This window comes from Ahaetulla prasina, chromosome 1 (genome assembly GCF_028640845.1).
Source record: "Ahaetulla prasina isolate Xishuangbanna chromosome 1, ASM2864084v1, whole genome shotgun sequence".
NCBI classification, from domain to species: domain Eukaryota; kingdom Metazoa; phylum Chordata; class Lepidosauria; order Squamata; family Colubridae; genus Ahaetulla; species Ahaetulla prasina.
The window spans coordinates 4872534-4891455 of record NC_080539.1 but is presented as its reverse complement, the minus strand read 5'-3'; the positions used below and the strand labels follow the sequence as shown (position 1 = coordinate 4891455).

Below are 18922 nucleotides of genomic sequence, written 5' to 3'. Positions count from 1 at the left end.
TCCCAGAATTCCTCAGCCAGCAAAGCTGGGAGTTGGAGTCCACAAGTCTTCATGTTGCCAAGGTTGGAGACCCCTGCTTTGGCAAAAATCACATTTTACTGGGCCTCTGGTGGCTCAACAGGCTAATGCAGCCTGTTATTAACATCAGCTGCTTGCAATTATTGCAGGTTCAAGTCCCACCAGGCCCAAGGTTGACTCAGCCTTCCATCCTTTATAAGGTAGGTAAAATGAGGACCCAGATTGTTGGGGGGGCAATAAGTTGACTCTGTATATAATATACAAATGGATGAAGACTATTGCTTGACATAGTGTAAGCCGCCCTGCGTCTTCGGAGAAGGGCGGGATATAAATGCAAATAAAACAAAATAAATAAAATAAATAATAAATTTTCACAGGTGTAATGCCGATACCAAAACACTACCTGTTAAAAAGGGGGATGTTCGGGGCAAGAAATAAAACAGGTGAGCCAAGGAGACTGTATAGTGACACAAAAAATATGCAATGGGCGACTCAAAACACAAACTTACCTGGACGTCATACAGGGCCACAATATTTTCATGCTGCAGTTCCTGGAAAATAAAAGACAAGATAGTTCAGCGAGAAATCGGACAAAGCCAGTCCTGTACAGGTAGTCCTCAAACTTACGACCGCAAATGGGCCCAAACTTTCTGCTGTTCGGCGAGATATGGGTTACGTGAGCTTTGCCCCACTTTACGACCTTTCTTGCCACTGTCACTAAGCGAATCCCTGCGGTTGACGAGTTAGTAACAGGGTTGTTAAGTGGAATCTGGCTTCCCCACTGGCTCTGCTTGTCAGAAGGGTCGCGAAAGGGGATCCCATGACATTGGGACAGAGCAACGGTCGTAAGTATGAACCAGTTGCCAAGCGTCTGAATTTTGATCACATGACCATGGGGATGCTACCGGTGGTGGTAACTGTGAAAAAACGGTCATAAGTCACTCTTTTCAGGGCAGTTGCAACTTTGGTCACTAAACGAACCGTTGTAAGTCAAGGACTACCTGTAGGTGCTGCTATCAAAATTATTTCCAGTTTCTTCCTGAGAATCAAATAAGTGAGGGCCACTGAAGCTGTAATCTACAGGCTCAATTGCACCGGTGGTGCCACTACTAAGAAAGCCCCTGAGACAGGATGAACTCAGGTGACCCTAGAATGTGAGGAAGTTCAGCTGGGACATCTTCTACCTTGGAACTAAGAGGTCTTCTAGTCCAACCCCCTGCTCAGGCAGGAGACCCTATTACCAGGGGTGTCAAACTCGATTGCATTGAGGGCCGCATCAGGGTTGGGTTTGACCTCAGGGGCCGGGCATGGGCAGCTCGACATCCGTTTTCAGCCACGATGGCCTCCTGCAACCCTCTGCCAGTGAAAACGGAGCTCGGGGGAGTGGGGGGCGCATGCAGAGGGCTGCAGGAGGCTGTCGCATTCAAAAACAGGCCCTCCCTAGCTGTTTTTACTGGCAGAGGCACCGCAGGCTGGTCCTTGGCTGTTTCCAGGGTGGTCCTGTGGGCCCGATCTAAGCACCCCGTGGGCCTTGAGTTTGACACTTTTGCCCCATATGGCGAACCTATGGCATAGATGGCACATGCAGTTATATCTGTGGGCACGCAAGTGTCACCTTAGCTTAGCTCCAGTGCGCATGCGTGTGCCGGCCAGCTGATTTTTGGGCCTTTCCGGGCCCACCGGAAGTCAGGAAATGGGCCGTTTCCACCCTCCGGAAGGCGGGGGGGGGGGGGGCGTTTTTGTCCTAGAAAGTCTCTGGAGCCTGGGGAGACTGAAAAACGGGCCTACTGGGCCCACCATGCCAAAAACGGGAGGAGCGCAGGGGGCACTGAATTATGGGCGCCACACACACACCCTTCGCTCCCCCCGCTTTTGGAATAATAATAATAATAATAATAATGTTTTAATTTGTATACCGCCCTTCTCCCGAAGGACTCAGGGCGGTGAACAGGCAAATAAAATACAAACAAACATACACAATAATTAAAATAACCCTTAAAAAACTGATTCAAATTTGCCAGAAAATTTAAAATGACATTACACCCCATAAAATTACAGAAATTTAAAACCCATCACAATTCAATTAAAATTTAAAATTAAAATCAGGCCAGTCCAGCCATATGAAATAAATAGGTTTTAAGTTCGCGGCGAAAGGTCCTAAGGTCAGGTAGTTGTCGAAGCCCGAGGGGAAGCTCGTTCCACAGGGTAGGAGCCCCCACAGAGAAGGCCCTCCCCCTGGGGGGCCGCCAGTCGACACTGTTTGGCTGACGGCACCCTGAGGAGTCCCTCTGTGGGAACGCACCGGACGCTGCAACGGCAAAAAGGTTGCCCATCACTGCCCTATACCCATTTCAGACAAAGGGTCCTCCAATCTCTTCTTAAAAACCTCCAGTGTGGGAGCATTCACAGCTTCTGGTGGCCAGCTGTTCCGCTGGTTAATTAGTCTGGCCGTCAGGAAATTCCTCCTTCCAGGTTCCTTCTCTCCTTGATGAGTGCCCACCCGTTGCCTCCTGTAATGAGCCAAGGGAGAATGGCTGCCAAGTTTTCAATCCACCCAGCCTTCGGATGTCTTTGAAACCAGTCCCATGTTCACGAGACCAGGAATGGTTTCTCAGAAACAGGCGAACGGGTTTCTTGGAAAAGTTGACTCCCTCAAGCCAAGGAGGGCTCTAGGCTATGTCCAAGAACGATGCTTTTACAGATGCACCGTTTCCTTCCCGGGTTTTTGTAAACAAAGAGGGCAGAAATTTTAGGTCGCAGAAGCCCTTTTGATCTTTTCTGAGGAGATGGTTGGCTTCAGGTTTTATTATCCTGGCAAAGGCAGGCGCTGAAATAAGAAACCTCGGGTTGTCTTTCCTCACTTTGGGGTTGACTTAAAACCTTCCCCAACTCTAAATAACTGGAGGAGAGAGGAAGGAATGGAAGCCAACCAGCTGATCAGTGGAAGAAATGAAATTGAAGCATCCATGACTGACTATCCTTGGCTTGAAGTAAAGGGAAACTTGATATTTCTGATGCTTTTTTTTTTTTGAACGTTAGGGACTAGAATCTCAGCCAGCAATGGCATCAAAATCACAGCCAGGCAACTATTTGGGTCCAATGTTTGGAGTTTAGCACAGAGGCCTGATCCACATCATCTGTTTTTCCCCCAATCATCTAGAGCTAACCCATCTGAAGAATCTATTATAGGTAGTCCTCGACTTACAACAGCTCATTTAGTGACCGCTCGACATTGCAATGGTGCCGAAACACTTATGACCGTTTTTCACACTTACAACCGTTGCAGCCTCCCGGTGGTCACACGAGCGAAATCCAGACGCTGGGATTGACTCATATTTATGAGTTGACTCGTATTTGTGGCAACTGACTCATATTTATGACGGTTGAAGTGTCCCAGGGTCAGGTGATGACTTTTTGTGACCTTCTCACAAGGAAATTCAATGGGGAAGCCAGATTCACTTAACAACCGTGTTACTATCTAAACAATGCAGTGATGCCCTTAACAACGGTGGCAAGAAAGGTCGCAACATGGGACAAAACTCAATAAACGTCTCACTTGGCAACAGAAAGACTCAACTGCGGTCGTAAATCAAGGACTACCTGTATTTTAAGCAGTTACTAGAAATGAGACAGTTGTCCTTTGCTCCTTCTCAAGAGGTTTTCTCCAAATTTACTTTTACTTCACTCTTGTTAAAACTTAATTTTAACGTTTTTAATGCTTTTACGTTATTGTGAGCCGCCCAGAGTTACTCGAAACAGTGAGACGGGCAACATATAAATTTAAAAAAACAAATTGCTGATTCTGCAGAACAGCCATTGCCCCTGCCTGACAACACTTCCACATTTGATTGACGGGTGGGAACCAAGTGACTGGCTGTGGCTTTTAATAAGCTTGACACTGCAAGAAGAGCTGAATGTCAAACAGGATGTCACATGTTCAGTGTAGCATAAAATACTTTAAAAAATTGCTTATGCTCAAACCACAACTTTCTGCAAGGAAAAAAAAAATGAGGAGTGCTTGTTTGCAGAGGTAGCGTGGATGGAATTATAAGCCGAATAAAAAGTTCAGAAGACCTGTGGCTCCTAAGATTAAGGATGGGAAAACCATGGCCCTTTTATAAGACTTGTGGACTTCAACTCCCAGAATTCCTGAGCCTGGGGAGTTGACGTCCACAAGTCTTAAAAGGGCCATGGTTCCCACCCCTATAAAGACAAGGAATCGACTAATAATTAGCTAGCTCAGCCTTCCTCAATCTTGGGCCCCCAGCTTGGACTTCAATTCTCATGTTTGCAGGCCTGGGTGTGAGTCAAGGACCCGCCACATCTGGAAGGCATCAGATTGGGCAAATTTGAGGGAGGGGGGTCCATGCAGATTGCAGCAAAGGAACAATTCCTGCATGCCAAGTCCGAGAGCATCAGAAACAGCATGAGCTAAGTCAGAGAAGCCGTTTGGTCTAGTGGTTAAGGTGCTGGCCTAAACCAGGAGACGGTGAGTTCTAGTTTGGTCCTAGGTAAGAAAGCTGGTTGGGTGACTTTGGGCCAATCCAAAAACCAGGGGAGGGTGAGTTCTAATCCTGTCTCAGCCACGAAAACTGGCTGGGTGATTTAGGGCCAACCACCAGGAGACAGAGAGTTCTAGTCCCGCCTTAAGCACAAAAGTTGGCTGGGTGACTTTGGCCCAATCACGAGGGGATTGTGAGTTCTAGTTCTGCCTTAGATATAAAAGCCAGCTGGGTGACTTTGGGCCAATCACCAGGAGATTGTGAGTTCTAGTTCTGCCTTAGATATAAAAGCCAGCTGGGTGACTTTGGGCCAATCACCAGGAGATTGTGAGTTCTAGTTCTGCCTTAGATATAAAAGCCAGCTGGGTGACTTTGGGCCAATCACGAGGGGATTGTGAGTTCTAGATCTGCCTTAGATATAAAAGCCAGCTGGGTGACTTTGGGCCAATCACCAGGAGATTGTGAGTTCTAGTTCTGCCTTAGATATAAAAGCCAGCTGGGTGACTTTGGGCTAATCATGAGGGGATTGTGAGTTCTAGTTCTGCCTTAAATATAAAAGCCAGCTGGGTGACTTTGGGCCAATCATGAGGGGATTGTGAGTTCTAGTTCTGCCTTAGATATAAAAGCCGGAAAAACTCACTTAGCAATTGTCTTAGCAACAGAAATTTGGGGGTCGTAAGTCAAGGACACTTGAACCCTCTTCCCCCCCACCCCCCGAAAAACACATTTCTGGAATGTGGCCATTTTACCGCCACATTTTGGCAATATTCTCTTGCGATGCTCTGAACCGGTTCTTGGAGGCTGCAGGCAGTCTGCTCACCTTGGCCATAATTTAACCAAACATATAATGCCAAAACCAAGCCAACCGCATGATTTTGGCATTAAAAAAAAAATACAACACAAGCTCAGAATACACACATTGTGAACTTATACAGGTAGTCCTCGACTTACGACCACAATTGAGCCCAAAATTTCTCTGGTTAAGTGAGACATTTGTTCAGTGATTTATAATCTTTCTTGCCTCAGTTGTTAAGTGAATCACTGCTGGTGAATAGAATAGAATAAAATAGAACGGAATGGAACAGAATAGAATATATCTTTATTGGCCAAGAGTGATTGGACACACGAGGAATTTGTCTTTGGTGCATAGGCTCTCAGTGTACATAAAAGAAAAAATACATTTGTCAAGAATCGTAAGGTACAACACTTAATAAGAGTCATAGGGAACAAATAAACAATCAAAGCGCATTTGGAAACAGTCAATATAAAAATCTTAAGGATACCAGCAACAAGGTTACAATCATACAGTCATAAGTGGAAGGAGATGGAAACGATGAGAAGATTAATAGTAGTGCAGACTTAGCGAATAGTTCAACAGTGTTGAGGGAATTATTTAGCAGACTGATGGCGTTCGGGAAAAAACTGTTCTTGTGTCTAGTTGTTCTGGTGTGCAGTGCTCTGTAGCGTCGTTTTGAGGGTATTTTGTATTATTTTTTGAGGGTGTTCCCTTTATACAAAATGCATGCTTTACTACTGAATTGTACACATTCCTACTATTTTGTCTGTGGAGTTTGTGAGGATTCTGCATCCTGCAGAATAAATTAAAAGCACTATATGCAGGCAAATGTGGTTTTTTCGCTCTACACGGCTGCCAGATCGCTGTCATTGGCCAAGCAACTCCAATTCAGAAATTTCCAACATGTAACTCAGGTTATTCCTTTTGCCTCGCTTAGCATTTTGCTTGGAACAAAACAAAATAAAAAGGAAAAGCTAGGGAAACAGAATTATGAACGTTCGGCACCATTCCGGAAGTCCTCATCCATCTATTCCAAACCAAATCGAAAACAGAGTAAAAGGAGAAAGCAAAACAAAAGGCCCTCTATGTTAGCAGGTAGTCCTCAACTTACAACCACAACCGGGCTGAAAATGTGTTGCTAAGCAAAGCGTTGGTTCAGTGAATTTTGCCCCATTTTACGAGCTTCCCTGCCACAGTTGTCAAGTCGAATCGCTGCAATGGTTAAGTTAGCGACTGTTGTGCCTCGTCCGCTTTCCTCGGGACCTTCTTATCTGCTTCCGAACGCTGAGGAATGTCCTAGCATGCCTCCCGGCCCCAGCCCTGGCTCCATGCCCAGACAGGCCGAGGAGGAAGAAGTGCCTCCAGCCCCCAGCCCTGGCTCCATGCCCAGGCAAACGGAGCAACTAGACCCCTCCCCCTCCCCCACAGCATGTGAGCCTGAGGAAGGTCAATTACCAACAGCTGCAGACTGGAGTGACCCTCGCTTCAGGAGAATTGATAAGCGGCGTCAACGGAAGGGAGGGAGGGAGGGAGGGGCAGGCCTGGATAAGTGCTGAGTCATGGAGCCACACCCCATGGCCTATATAAAGGACCTGCTTTCTGGCATTCTCTGAGTCAGGCAAAGTCTAAACATATCTTGCTGAAATCACTTTCTGGTCTTCTGCCTGCCTTGAGAACTTTGCTAGGACTTTGGCAGAGCTGCAGAGGCACGCCTGATTCGGATTTCCCTGACCCGGTTGTCAGCGGAGGAGTGGGACACGACAGCGACACGGTTGTTAAGTGAATCCGGCTTCCCCCTTTGACTTTGCTGCTCAGGTCGTCTTTGCAAAAGGGGATCACGTGACCCTGGGTTTCTGCAACCCGTCATAAATATGAGCCGGTTGCCAAGCATCCAAATTTTGATCAAAACGAATATAAATATGAGGACCGGTCATAAATTCAACGCCGTTGTAACTTCGAACTGGTCACTAAACGAAGTGTTGTAAGTGGAGGACTACCTACACCTAGTCAATATAAATAAATGTCACAAACTTCTTGAAATCTAAAACTAGGGAAAAAAGACTCTGATTTTTTTTTTCCAGGCTAGGCAACGCTCTGTATCAACACAATGCTAGGTTTGCTGTGATTGTGGAAGCTCCCCATTTTGTGAGCTCCACAACAGCATTAAGGAAGGGGTTTTTTTTTGTGTGTTTGGAAGAAAACAGCCTTCAATATACGATACCTTCAAAATTTTTATCTCCTTCCCAAGCAGGAGCTGCGACTTCGACAAGTTCTTTTTGTTAATGCTTTTTATAGCCACTTCCCAGTCCGTTTTCTGAAAAAGAGGATGGAGAAAGTGTTTTAAGTACAAGCACGTTTTCTTATTTTGTAAACAGTCACGAGAAGCAAGCAGATCTGGTCTTTTGTTGTTGTTTTTTCCCCCTCCCTTTTCTTAAAAGATGATTAAGATTCTTAGAAGAAGCTCGGAGTCCTCTTTTTTTCCACCTGCTCTACAGCTTTCCCAACTCCTAATTACAACTGCAAATACCCGCCTAGGACAGTTTAAAGGGGCTAGGGAATTCTGGGAGTTGAAGTCCACAAGTCTTAAAAGTTGCCAAGGTTGGATACCCCTAGTCTAAAGTCTTAGGAGAATTAGGCCAAGTTGCGAACAGCTGGAATAAGGAGGACAATTTACAATCCAGGACCACAGGGCCAAAACCTTCCAGTGTGCAACTTAAGCAGGTTTCATGTTCCAAAGACAAGAATGGGCCACAGTAACAACCCCTTTGTAGGGATGAGAGGAAAACCCACAAATTTTTCCTTCTGGTTTTGCCCTTTTTAGGGTCAAGGCAATCAGTTTGAGCAGACTCTGGACTCGGGTTCAATTGCTCAACAGGCAAGATCAGGGACCCCGTACTGTGTTAGATCAGTCAAGCAATAGTACCTTTTAAGAGACCTCCAGACCAGGGGTCTCCAACCTTGGCAACTTTGTGGACTTCAACTCCCAGAATTCCTCAGCCAGCTAAGCTAAGCTGGCTGAGGAATTCTGGGAGTTGAAGTCCACAAGTCTTAACGTCACCAAGGTTGAAGACCCCTGCTCCAAACTTGAACAGAGTACCCCAGAAACTCCCTATCCCAATAGGATTGCAGGTGCCCAAGAGGAATCACATACACACACAGGGAGAGGGAGGGAGGGAAGGAGAGAGAGAGAGGGAGGGAGAGAGTGGGGGAGAGAGTGTTGTTCAAAGTTATCCAACAAAAAAAGACATTTGTGAAGATCCAAAAATATCTGTAAGTCAAGCTAGTAAATTCACAGAAAGATCTCTGAGGGACAGCTTAGTAGGCAGGCAGAATTATTATTGGTTAAATTTGCCAATCTCGCCACGGGGCTGGCTCCAGGCAGCTTACAATAATTATAAAGAAGAAAATGAAAGGAATGAAAAGTAAACAGAATAGAAGTAAAACAGAACCACAAAATAGACAATGAAAGAGAGACAACAAGGAGAAGGCATCAATAGGATAACCAAGCGTGGAGGTCAACCCTTAAAACAAAACACACTCAACACCAAGAGCTTCTTGCAAAGGTGGCAAGAAAAGAAGGAATCCAAGTCAGAATCCGAGGACCCATTGGAAATCAGGCATTGGATGGCTCACTCGACCCTGGCAGGAAAAGCAACTCAAGAAAAAGGAGATGGGGGGGGGGGTTTGCTCCCCCTCCCTTCCAACCACAAATAAAATAGCTACCATCTATTTACACAAACTAGAAACTTCATTCAAACCTTTGGACAAGAGGTTGGCACCCCGCTGGCAAACCCCCCCCCCCCGACTCCGAACTACAAAACCCATGATCCTGTAAACCCCCCAGCCCTTTTTAATTAAAAAGAGCAGTTCAAAGGTTTGCCATTGGTGTGGATGGGAGGAGGAGGAGGAAGGTTGGGAGGAAACGGGCAATCCGAGACCTGACATCATCCCATCCTGCCTGGCTCTGCTGGGGGAAGGAAAACAAGGCTGGCAAGCCCAGCAGCGGGCACCACAGCTACACCCCTGCCCACCCAAAAAAAAATAATGGGGGGGGGGGAGAGGTGAAGGAAAACCAACCGTGTTTGTGATAATGCACCCAGCTTTTAAAAATATACACCGCTTTCCGGTCCAGGGGTTTACCAAACCTCAGAAACCCAGTTAGCAGAGGCAGAGAAAGGGGCAGTTAAGGAGAAAGGTAATTTCCCAGGTAAATTGGGGGGGGGGGAAGCACAGGAGCCAACTTCAACCCTACCTATTCCCCTTTTCATTTTCCCCCTTTTCCTATTTCCTTTTTTTTCCCCCTTTCTTTTTTAAAGCATCCTTCCCCCTTCTCCATTTCTTATTCTCTCACTATCAATCCCAATATAATCACCTGTATTTTTATCCTCGCTTCTTTCTTTTTCAGCATTGTATTTTGGTCCCTCCTCATAATTTCTTCATCATTTTTAATTTTTTTAATTTTTAAGCCACTTCTCTTGCTTCTTTATTCCCCTCCTTCCCAAATCTGGCAGCCCTGTAAGCCCCCCCCACCCCTGCCCACCTTCGCCGTGGGATTGGAGACCTCCCCCCCAATTCTCTCCCTTCGCCCACCCTTCCACCACCGCCGTACCTTGCGGTGCCGACCCTTAAAGACCACGGCGAAAGCTCCATGCCCGATCAGGTCTTTTTTGCTGTATTCAAAATCCCCCACCACCTCCATGTTCTTCAGGGGGGCATGAAGCTTGGGTGGGGGGGGGGGGACAACGCAGGGAGGAGGACAAGGAGAAAGGGAAGGACAAGCAGAGGCTCTCACATCAGCAGGCTGGGGGAGGAGAGGCTAAGAGAGGGGGGGCTGGCTTTGCCCGCGTCCTGGGCCCCCCCAACACAAGGGGGCACCTCCTGGCATGACAATGCTGCTGCTGCTCCTGACCTGGGGAAGGTGGCTGGGGGGCACCGGCCAGCTTCCCAATAGGCGGTGGGTGTTTTTTGGCATGGGTGGGTAGATGGATGGATGGAGAAGCGGTGGGGGGGGGGCTCTTTGGGGAAAGAAAAGATGCAGAAAAAGCCCAAGAGCTTTTAAAGAAGCGGCCCTTTCATACAGGCAACCATTCAAGGTTCGTGCCAAACTGGTAAAAAAAAAAAAAAATCTTTATAAATTCCTAGAATTGGGGGGCCGGGAAGGGGAATTGAATGAAGCCCCCTTTTGAAAAGCCCACCTTGACATTAAAAAAAAAAGAGGGGGGGGGGGGAATTTACAGGTGGGGTAGAATATAAAAAGCCATACAGGAGCAAAAAGTCATCCGAAGCCCCCTTTAAAAACAAGGGGTTATTTTAAAAGGGTGGGGGTTGTCCCAGGCGGTTATGATAATGCCTGGAGGAAGAGTTGGGTGAGGAGGGGGCTGGAAAGGAATTTTAAAAAAAGGCGGCGGGGCGGGGGGGGCAATGACAGTTGCCCAGAGGAGGGGAAGAGGCTAGATAAAAGAAGGAAAAACCCCAATTTTAAGATTTAAGATAAAGGAGGGGAGAGAGAGAAGGGGAGAAAGGATTATTATTATTATTATTATTATTTTTCCTTTGCTTTTGCGAAGGGAGATGCCAGGAAGAATATTAGAATCGCTTTTTTTAAAGGTGGGAGGGAATTAAAACCTTCCCCCCCCACCCACCCCGAGAACGGTGTCTGGCCTGAGAATTAAAGGGCGGGGGGGGGGGAATAGGTGAGGGAGTTCACCCCCCCTCAGGGGTCCCTGCCCATCAGTCGCTTACATCCTGCCCCCCCCCCCATCCATCTCCCACCTCTGCCCCGGTTTAAAGCAAGGGGGCAGGCGGCCCTTCCTCGAAGAAGCGGCCGGAGAGAAGAGGTTTGAAAACGGGGTTAGGGGAAAAGGGTGGCAAGGTCTTCGCAGGGAGGGGAGAAAAGGAGTCCTCCGCCTTAGGCCGCTGCCGCCCCTCGCCGTCCTCCGAGCGCTGTAATCCAAGACCTTTCCCGCACCGGCGTCCAGCCGCGACTGGCGAAACTTCCGCGCGGCGCAGCTATTTATATAGGACGCCGCGCGCAGGCGCTTTTTTTTTTTTTTCGGTCTCCCTCCGCCGGGAAGGGGAAAAAAAAACAACAACCACAAGAGTGGGCGGAGCGAAGTGGCCGCGAGGGGGAAAAAAAGAAAAAAGAAAAGAGTCCGCGCGCGGGAAAATTTGAGGGCGAAAAGTTGCCCAAAGCGGGGCGGGGGTGTGTGTGTGGCTGTGGGAGCCCTCTTAAATATTGATAAAATAAAAATAAAAATAAAATAAAAGCGAGACATAAGACACCCGCACCAAAATCAAAACGATTCTAAGGCAGGGGTCTCCAACCTTGGCCGCTTTAAGCCTGGTGGACTTCAACTCCCAGAATCCCCCAGCCAGCAAAGCTGACTGGGGATTCTGGGAGTTGAAGTCCACCAGGCTTAAAGCGGCCAAGGTTGGAGACCCCCTGTTCTAAGCAACTCCCACAGCCGAAGTGTTTGTTTTGAGGCAGAGGTTGGCAGCATTTGGACTTCTCAAGGAGGGAGTCCTCAGTGAGGAGGGAGTCCTCAATTTTTCCCCCCTCAGATTCTACTCCTCTGGCCAAATTATTCAGCGGGCCTCTTTTGGGATGTGCTCCACTTACTGCTTTCTAGAAATGGAGCTGTCCTTTCTTAAAATTTTACTGGGCTAAAAGTAATCTGTCTAGGTTTATTTATTTATTTTATTTATTTATTTTATCACAACAGTATATTATATAGTACATAGCAGTATATTATTTTATATAGTATATTATATAGTATATTATATAGTTACTTTCATGCATAAGCATTAAAGTAATAATAATAATAATAATAATAATAATAATAATTATTATTATTATTTATTTATTTATTTTATTTATTTATTAAATTTTTATACCGCCCTTCTCCCGAAGGACTCAGGGCGGTGTACAGCCAAAAGATAAAAAACACAGAAATGTACAATTAAAACGACAATTTAAAACCAAGCATATTTAGAAAAAATGGCCACATTTAAAAGTTTAAAATTTAAAATTATAAACCCTATAATAATAAAACCCCAGTTAAAATTTTAAAATATTTAAAATATTTAAAATATTATAAATATTATGCCAGTCCCGCTTTATTATTATTATTATTATTATTTATTTGATTTTTATACCGCCCTTCTCCCGAAGGACTCAGGGCGGTGTACAGGCAACAATAAAATACAAACACCACAATATACAATTTAAAATACGAATTAAAAAACTTATTATAATTAGCCTAGAACCTTAAAATTTATAAAACCAGACCCCATTTAAAATTAGTAGAAAATTTAAAATCGATAAAATTTATGTAATTTAAAATTTAAAATTTAAAATATAAAATTTAAAATTTAGGCCAGCCCCGCGCGAATAAAAACGTATGTCTTCAGTTCGCGGCGCAAAGTCCGAAGGTCAGGTATTTGACGTAAGCCTGGGGAAGCCTGCCAGTGTGAGACAGAGAAGGCCCTTCCTCTGGGGCCGCCAGCCGACATTGTTTGGCGGACGGCACCCTGAGAAGTCCCTCTCTGTGGGAGCGTACGGGTCGGTGGGAGGCATATGGTAACAGCAGGCGGTCCCGTAAGTACCCAGACCCTAAGCCATGGAGCGCTTTGAAGGTGGTGACCAAAATCTTAAAGCGCACCCGAAAGACCACAGGAAGCCAGTGCAAGCCGCGCAGGATTGGTGTTACATGGGAGCAACGAGTTGCTCCCACTATTACCCGCGCAGCTGCATTCTGGACTAGCTGCAGCCTCCGGGTGCACTTCAAGGGCAGCCCCATGTAGAGAGCATTGCAATAATCCAAACGGGAAGTGACAAGAGCGTGAGTGACCGTGCATAAGGCATCCGGTCAAGGAAGGGGCGCAACTGGTGGACCAAGCGTATTTGGTAAAAAGCCCTCCTGGAGACGGCCGCCAAATGATCATCAAACGACAGCCGCCCATCCAGGAGGACGCCCAAGTTGCGCACCCTTTCCATTGGGGCCAATAACTCGCCCCCGACAGCCAGCTGCGGCTGCAGCTGGCTGTACCGGGGTGCCGGCATCCACAGCCACTCCGTCTTGGAGGGATTGAGCTTGAGTCTGTTTCTCCCCATCCAGACCCGTACGGCTTCCAGACACCGGGACAGCACTTCGATAGCTTCATTGGGGTGGTCCGGGGTGGAAAAGTACACCTGCGTATCATCAGCGTACAGGTGGTAACTCACCCCGAAACCTCTGATGACCTCACCCAACGGCTTCCAGACACCGGGACAGCACTTCGATAGCTTCATTGGGCTGGTCCGGGGTGGAAAAGTACACCTGCGTATCATCAGCGTACAGGTGGTAACTCACCCCGAAACCTCTGATGACCTCACCCAACGGCTTCATATAGATGTTGAACAGGAGAGGCGAGAGAATCGACCCCTGCGGCACCCCACAAGTGAGGCGCCTCGCGGTCGATCTCTGCCCCCGTCAACACCGTCTGCGACCGGTCGGAGAGATAGGAGGAGAACCACCGATAAACGGTGCTTCCCACTCCCAACCCCTCCAACCGGTGCAGCAAGATACCATGGTCGATGGTATCGAAAGCCGCTGAGAGATCTAATAGGACCAGGGCAGAGGAACAACCCTTATCCCTGGCCCTCCAGAGGTCATCCACCAACGCGACCAAAGCTGTCTCTGTACTATGACCGGGCCGGAAACCGGACTGGAACGGGTCTAGATAGACGGCTTCATCCAGGTACTGGGGAAGCTGCCATGCAACCACACTCTCTACAACCTTCGCCACAAAGCGAAGGTTGGAGACTGGACGGTAATTCCCCAAAATAGCTGGATCCAGGGAAGGCTTCTTGAGGAGGGGTCTCACCACCGCCTCTTTCAAGGCGGCGGGGAAAACCCCTTCCACCAAAGAAGCATTTATAATTCCCTGGAGCCAGCCTCGTGTCACCTCCCGAGTAGCCAGTACTAACCAGGAGGGACACAAAATAATAATATTTTAATTTGTATACTGTCCTTCTCCCGAAGGACTCAGGGCGGTGAACAGCCAAATAAAAACAACAATCAAATACACACAATACAGATAAAACAGTAGCTAAAAAACTTATTCAAATTTGGCCCATAATTTAAAATACATTTAAAAATCCTAAAAAACTAATTAAAAATTAAAAAACCCATAAAAACATCTAAAAATTCTATGCCGGTCCTGCGCGGAAAAATAGGTATGTCTTAAGCTCGCAGCGAAAGTAACTATATAATATATAAGCATATATATAAGCATAAGTATATATTATATTAATTGTTAATTAATATATTAATTAATTCTTTATAAAAATACGCAGGTTCAGCCTATCCCATACCTCTTGGCTTTTTCTAGGGTTCAAACAGGTGCAGGGAATTAGGAACTTCATTCAAATTTATTCTTATCCATGTATTATTTATGTAGCCAGAGTAGCCTACTGTGCAGGGGTGTTGTGTGTCAATACAAGTATAGGGAGTTCTCGACTTACGACTACAATTGTCCTCGACATTACTGTTGCTAAGCGAGGCAGTCATTGAGTAAATTTTGCCCCATTTTACGACTTTTCTTGCCAAGGTTAAGTCAATCAGTGCACTTACAGGTGGTCCTTGAGTTATGACCACTGTTAAACCCAAAATTTTGGTTGCTAAGTGAAACATTTATAGCCCATTTTACTACTTTTCTTGCCACAATCGTTAGGTAAATCATTGCATTTGTCAAGTTAGTGACACGGTTGTTAAGTGAATCTGGCTTTCCCATTGACTTTGCTTGTCAGGTCGCAAAAGCAGATCACGCAACCCCAGGACATTGTAACCGTCGTAAATATGAATCAGTTGCCAAGCATCTGAATTTTGATCATGTGACATGGGGATGCTTCAAGGGTCATAAGTATGAAAAACAATCATAAGTCACTTTTTCAGTGCCCTTGTAACTTCGGTCACTAAATGAGCTTTGTAAGTTGAGGACAGCCTATATTATGTTAACACGGTTGTTAAGTGAATCGGGCTTCCCCATTGACTTTGCCTGACAAGGTCACAAAAAAGGATCACTGGGACTTCGACCGTCATAAATCTGAGTCATCCTGAGGTCACGTAAAACCCGGTTTTGCGACCTTCTGACAAGCAAAGTCAATGGGGAAGCAGATTCACTTAACAACCATGTGACTAACTTAAGAACGGCAGTGACTCACCTAACAACTGTGGCAAGAAAGGTTGTAAAATGGGGCAAAACTCACTTAACGGATGCCTCACTTAACAATGGAAATGTTGGGCTCCATTGTAGCCATAAATCAGGAGGACCTGCGTGCCAATCCATAAATTCTGATAAACCACAGATGTGTTTACAAACCTCAACTCAATAAAGCTTATTTCTGAAATTTGGGAATATTAAGATATGTCGGGTTCAACTCCCAGAATTCCCCAGTCAGCTTCTAGGGATTGAAGTGAATTCTGGGAGTTGAAGTCCACACATGGCCAGTTTGAGAAACACTGAAATAAAGCATAGTATGGCTGGATGCCAAATTAAAAGGTTTAGCATCTGCTTTTTGTGATATAGGGCTGAATTATGACTGGCATAATAGTGTTGAATTTTAAATTTGGGGTTTATTAATATTTTAAAATTTTAAAATCTAAATTTTAATTTATCAGCCTTTATAATTTGCTATGTTTTAAATGTTGTTTTAATTGTATATATTTTGTTTTATCGTTGGCTGTACACCGCCTGAGTCTTCGGAGAAGGCGGTATAAAAATTAATAAAATAAAATAAAATAAAATAAAATTATATGAAGGCGTAAAATGCACCCTTTCCATTGGGGCCAATAACTCGCCCCCGACAGCCAGCTGCGGCTGCAGCTGGCTGTACCGGGGTGCCGGCATCCACAGCCACTCCGTCTTGGAGGGATTGAGCTTGAGTCTGTTTCTCCCCATCCAGACCCGTACGGCTTCCAGACACCGGGACAGCACTTCGACAGCTTCGTTGGGGTGGTCCGGGGTGGAAAAGTACAGCTGCGTATCATCAGCGTACAGGTGGTAACTCACCCCGAAACCACTGATGACCTCACCCAACGGCTTCATATAGATGTTGAACAGGAGAGGCGAGAGAATCGACCCCTGCGGCACCCCACAAGTGAGGCGCCTCGCGGTCGATCTCTGCCCCCCTGTCAACACCGTCTGCGACCGGTCGGAGAGATAGGAGGAGAACCACCGATAAACGGTGCCTCCCACTCCCAACCCCTCCAACCGGTGCAGCAAGATACCATGGTCGATGGTATCGAAAGCCGCTGAGAGATCTAATAGGACCAGGGCAGAGGAACAACCCCTATCCCTGGCCCTCCAGAGGTCATCCACCAACGCGACCAAAGCTGTCTCTGTACTATGACCGGGCCGGAAACCGGACTGGAACGGGTCTAGATAGACAGCTTCATCCAGGTACTGGGGAAGCTGCCATGCAACCACACTCTCTACAACCTTCGCCACAAAGCGAAGGTTGGAGACTGGACGGTAATTCCCCAAAATAGCTGGATCCAGGGAAGGCTTCTTGAGGAGGGGTCTCACCACCGCCTCTTTCAAGGCGGCGGGGAAAACCCCTTCCACCAAAGAAGCATTTATAATTCCCTGGAGCCAGCCTCGTGTCACCTCCCGAGTAGCCAGTACTAACCAGGAGGGTCACGAAATAATAATATTTTAATTTGTATACCGCCCTTCTCCCGAAGGACTCAGGGCGGTGAACAGCCAAATAAAAACAACAATCAAATACACACAATACAGATAAAACAGTAGCTAAAAAACTTATTCAAATTTGGCCCATAATTTAAAATACATTTAAAAATCCTAAAAAACTAATTAAAAATTAAAAAACCCATAAAAACATCTAAAAATTCTATGCCAGTCCTGCGCGGAAAAATAGGTATGTCTTAAGCTCGCAGCGAAAGTAACTATATAATATATAAGCATATATATAAGCATAAGTATATATAACTATATTAATTGTTAATTAATATATTAATTCTTTATAAAAACACGCAGGTTCAGCCTATCCCATACCTCTTGGCTTTTTCTAGGGTTCAAACAGGTGCAGGGAATTAGGAACTTGATTCAAATTTCTTATCCATGTATTATTTATGTAGCCAGAGTAGCCTACTGTGCAGGGGTGTTGTGTGTCAATACAAGTATAGGTAGTTCTCGACTTACGACTACAATTTTCCTCGACATTACTGTTGCTAAGCGAGGCAGTCGTTGAGTAAATTTTGCCCCATTTTACGACTTTTCTTGCCAAGGTTAAGTCAATCAGTGCACTTACAGGTGGTCCTTGAGTTATGACCACTGTTAAACCCAAAATTTTGGTTGCTAAGTGAAACATTTGTAGCCCATTTTACTACTTTTCTTGCCACAATCGTTAGGTAAATCATTGCATTTGTCAAGTTAGTGACACGGTTGTTAAGTGAATCTGGCTTTCCCATTGACTTTGCTTGTCAGGTCGCAAAAGGGGATCACGTTTCAGTTTTTAAGAAGAGATTTGACAACCATTTGTCTGAAATGGTATAGGGTTTCCTCCCTGAGCGGTGGGGTTGGACTACAAGACCTCCAAGGTCCCTTCCGACTCTTGTTATTCTGTTCTGTTATTAACAGCAGCAGCTTGCAATTACTGCAGGTTCAAGTCCCACCAGGCCCAAGGTTGACTCAGCCTTCCATCCTTTATAAGGTAGGTAAAATGAGGACCCAGATTGTTGGGGGGGCAATAAGTTGACTTTGTATATAATATACAAATGGATGAAGACTATTGCTTGACACAGTGTAAGCCGCCCTGAGTCTTCGGAGAAGGGCGGGATATAAATGCAAATTTAAAAAAAAAAAATCACACCTTGCTGTTTGAGGCTATTGATCCAAAGGAGCAGATGGGTTTTTATTTAAGAGGTCTAGAATATTTATTTTGCTGTATGAAATAAATACATTATTTGATCATAGGACTAACGATTACCGAAAGAGGCCATTTGCTTAAATGGCTTTAAAAATGGACAAAAACTCCTGGAGCCAGGAAGCAAATCTACGAATGACTATTACTGGTGTAAAATATTTATCTGCTACTTTTTCATGGCTCCTGATTCCTCCAAGGCAGCTTCCAAGATGACAGGGATAATATTGACCAGGAACAAAAGGTACCTTTTGATAAGACTTTTGCAGGACCTTAAAAGATTTAAGCTGTTTTGAGACGCCAAATTTACCCTGCCGTGAAACTTAAAAAATTAAAATGGTTTTTGCTGCGGCGAGCTATCGTTTCGACATCCTAATATTTCAGCGGTGAGTTACTCATAGGGCACAGTGAACAATAGATATTGTATTAAAAGATGAAAGACTTTAAAAAGATAATGCATTAACCGAACCCCATTTCAATGGATGGGAAGATCAGGGGATGCTGAATGGAGCCTCCAAATTCAGGGGCAGTCTAGCAAGTAGCAAGTGAACGATAGCAAGGGGCGAATAAGGGTCCATAGACAGTCAATATCGGATCCCTCAAGACGTTTCTGCACATTTTAGCCGATGCTTACGTATTTTAGCGATACCTTCAATTCTCACCACTTTTATTGCAGTGGGC

General features: G+C 45.7%; 1 protein-coding gene across 3 annotated transcripts in view; it reads right to left on the bottom strand.

Annotated features, from left to right (window-relative positions):
- ULK2 (unc-51 like autophagy activating kinase 2) overlaps nt 1-10526 on the bottom strand; it is a 159957-nt gene extending 149431 nt beyond the window's left edge. Inside the window, exons 1-3 of one of the 3 annotated variants that reach the window (XM_058164032.1) lie at nt 9926-10526; nt 7538-7630; nt 528-569 (exon numbers count right to left, since the gene is read on the bottom strand). In XM_058164032.1, the coding sequence (XP_058020015.1) occupies nt 528-569; nt 7538-7630; nt 9926-10015 (225 nt within the window). In that variant the 5' untranslated portion in view covers nt 10016-10526. Of the gene's footprint in view, nt 1-527; nt 570-7537; nt 7631-9688; nt 9785-9925 lie in introns of those variants that run through there. The other 2 variants (XM_058164033.1, XM_058164034.1) reach the window with 2 other exon arrangements.
- Between the last annotated feature and the right edge of the window lie 8396 nt (nt 10527-18922).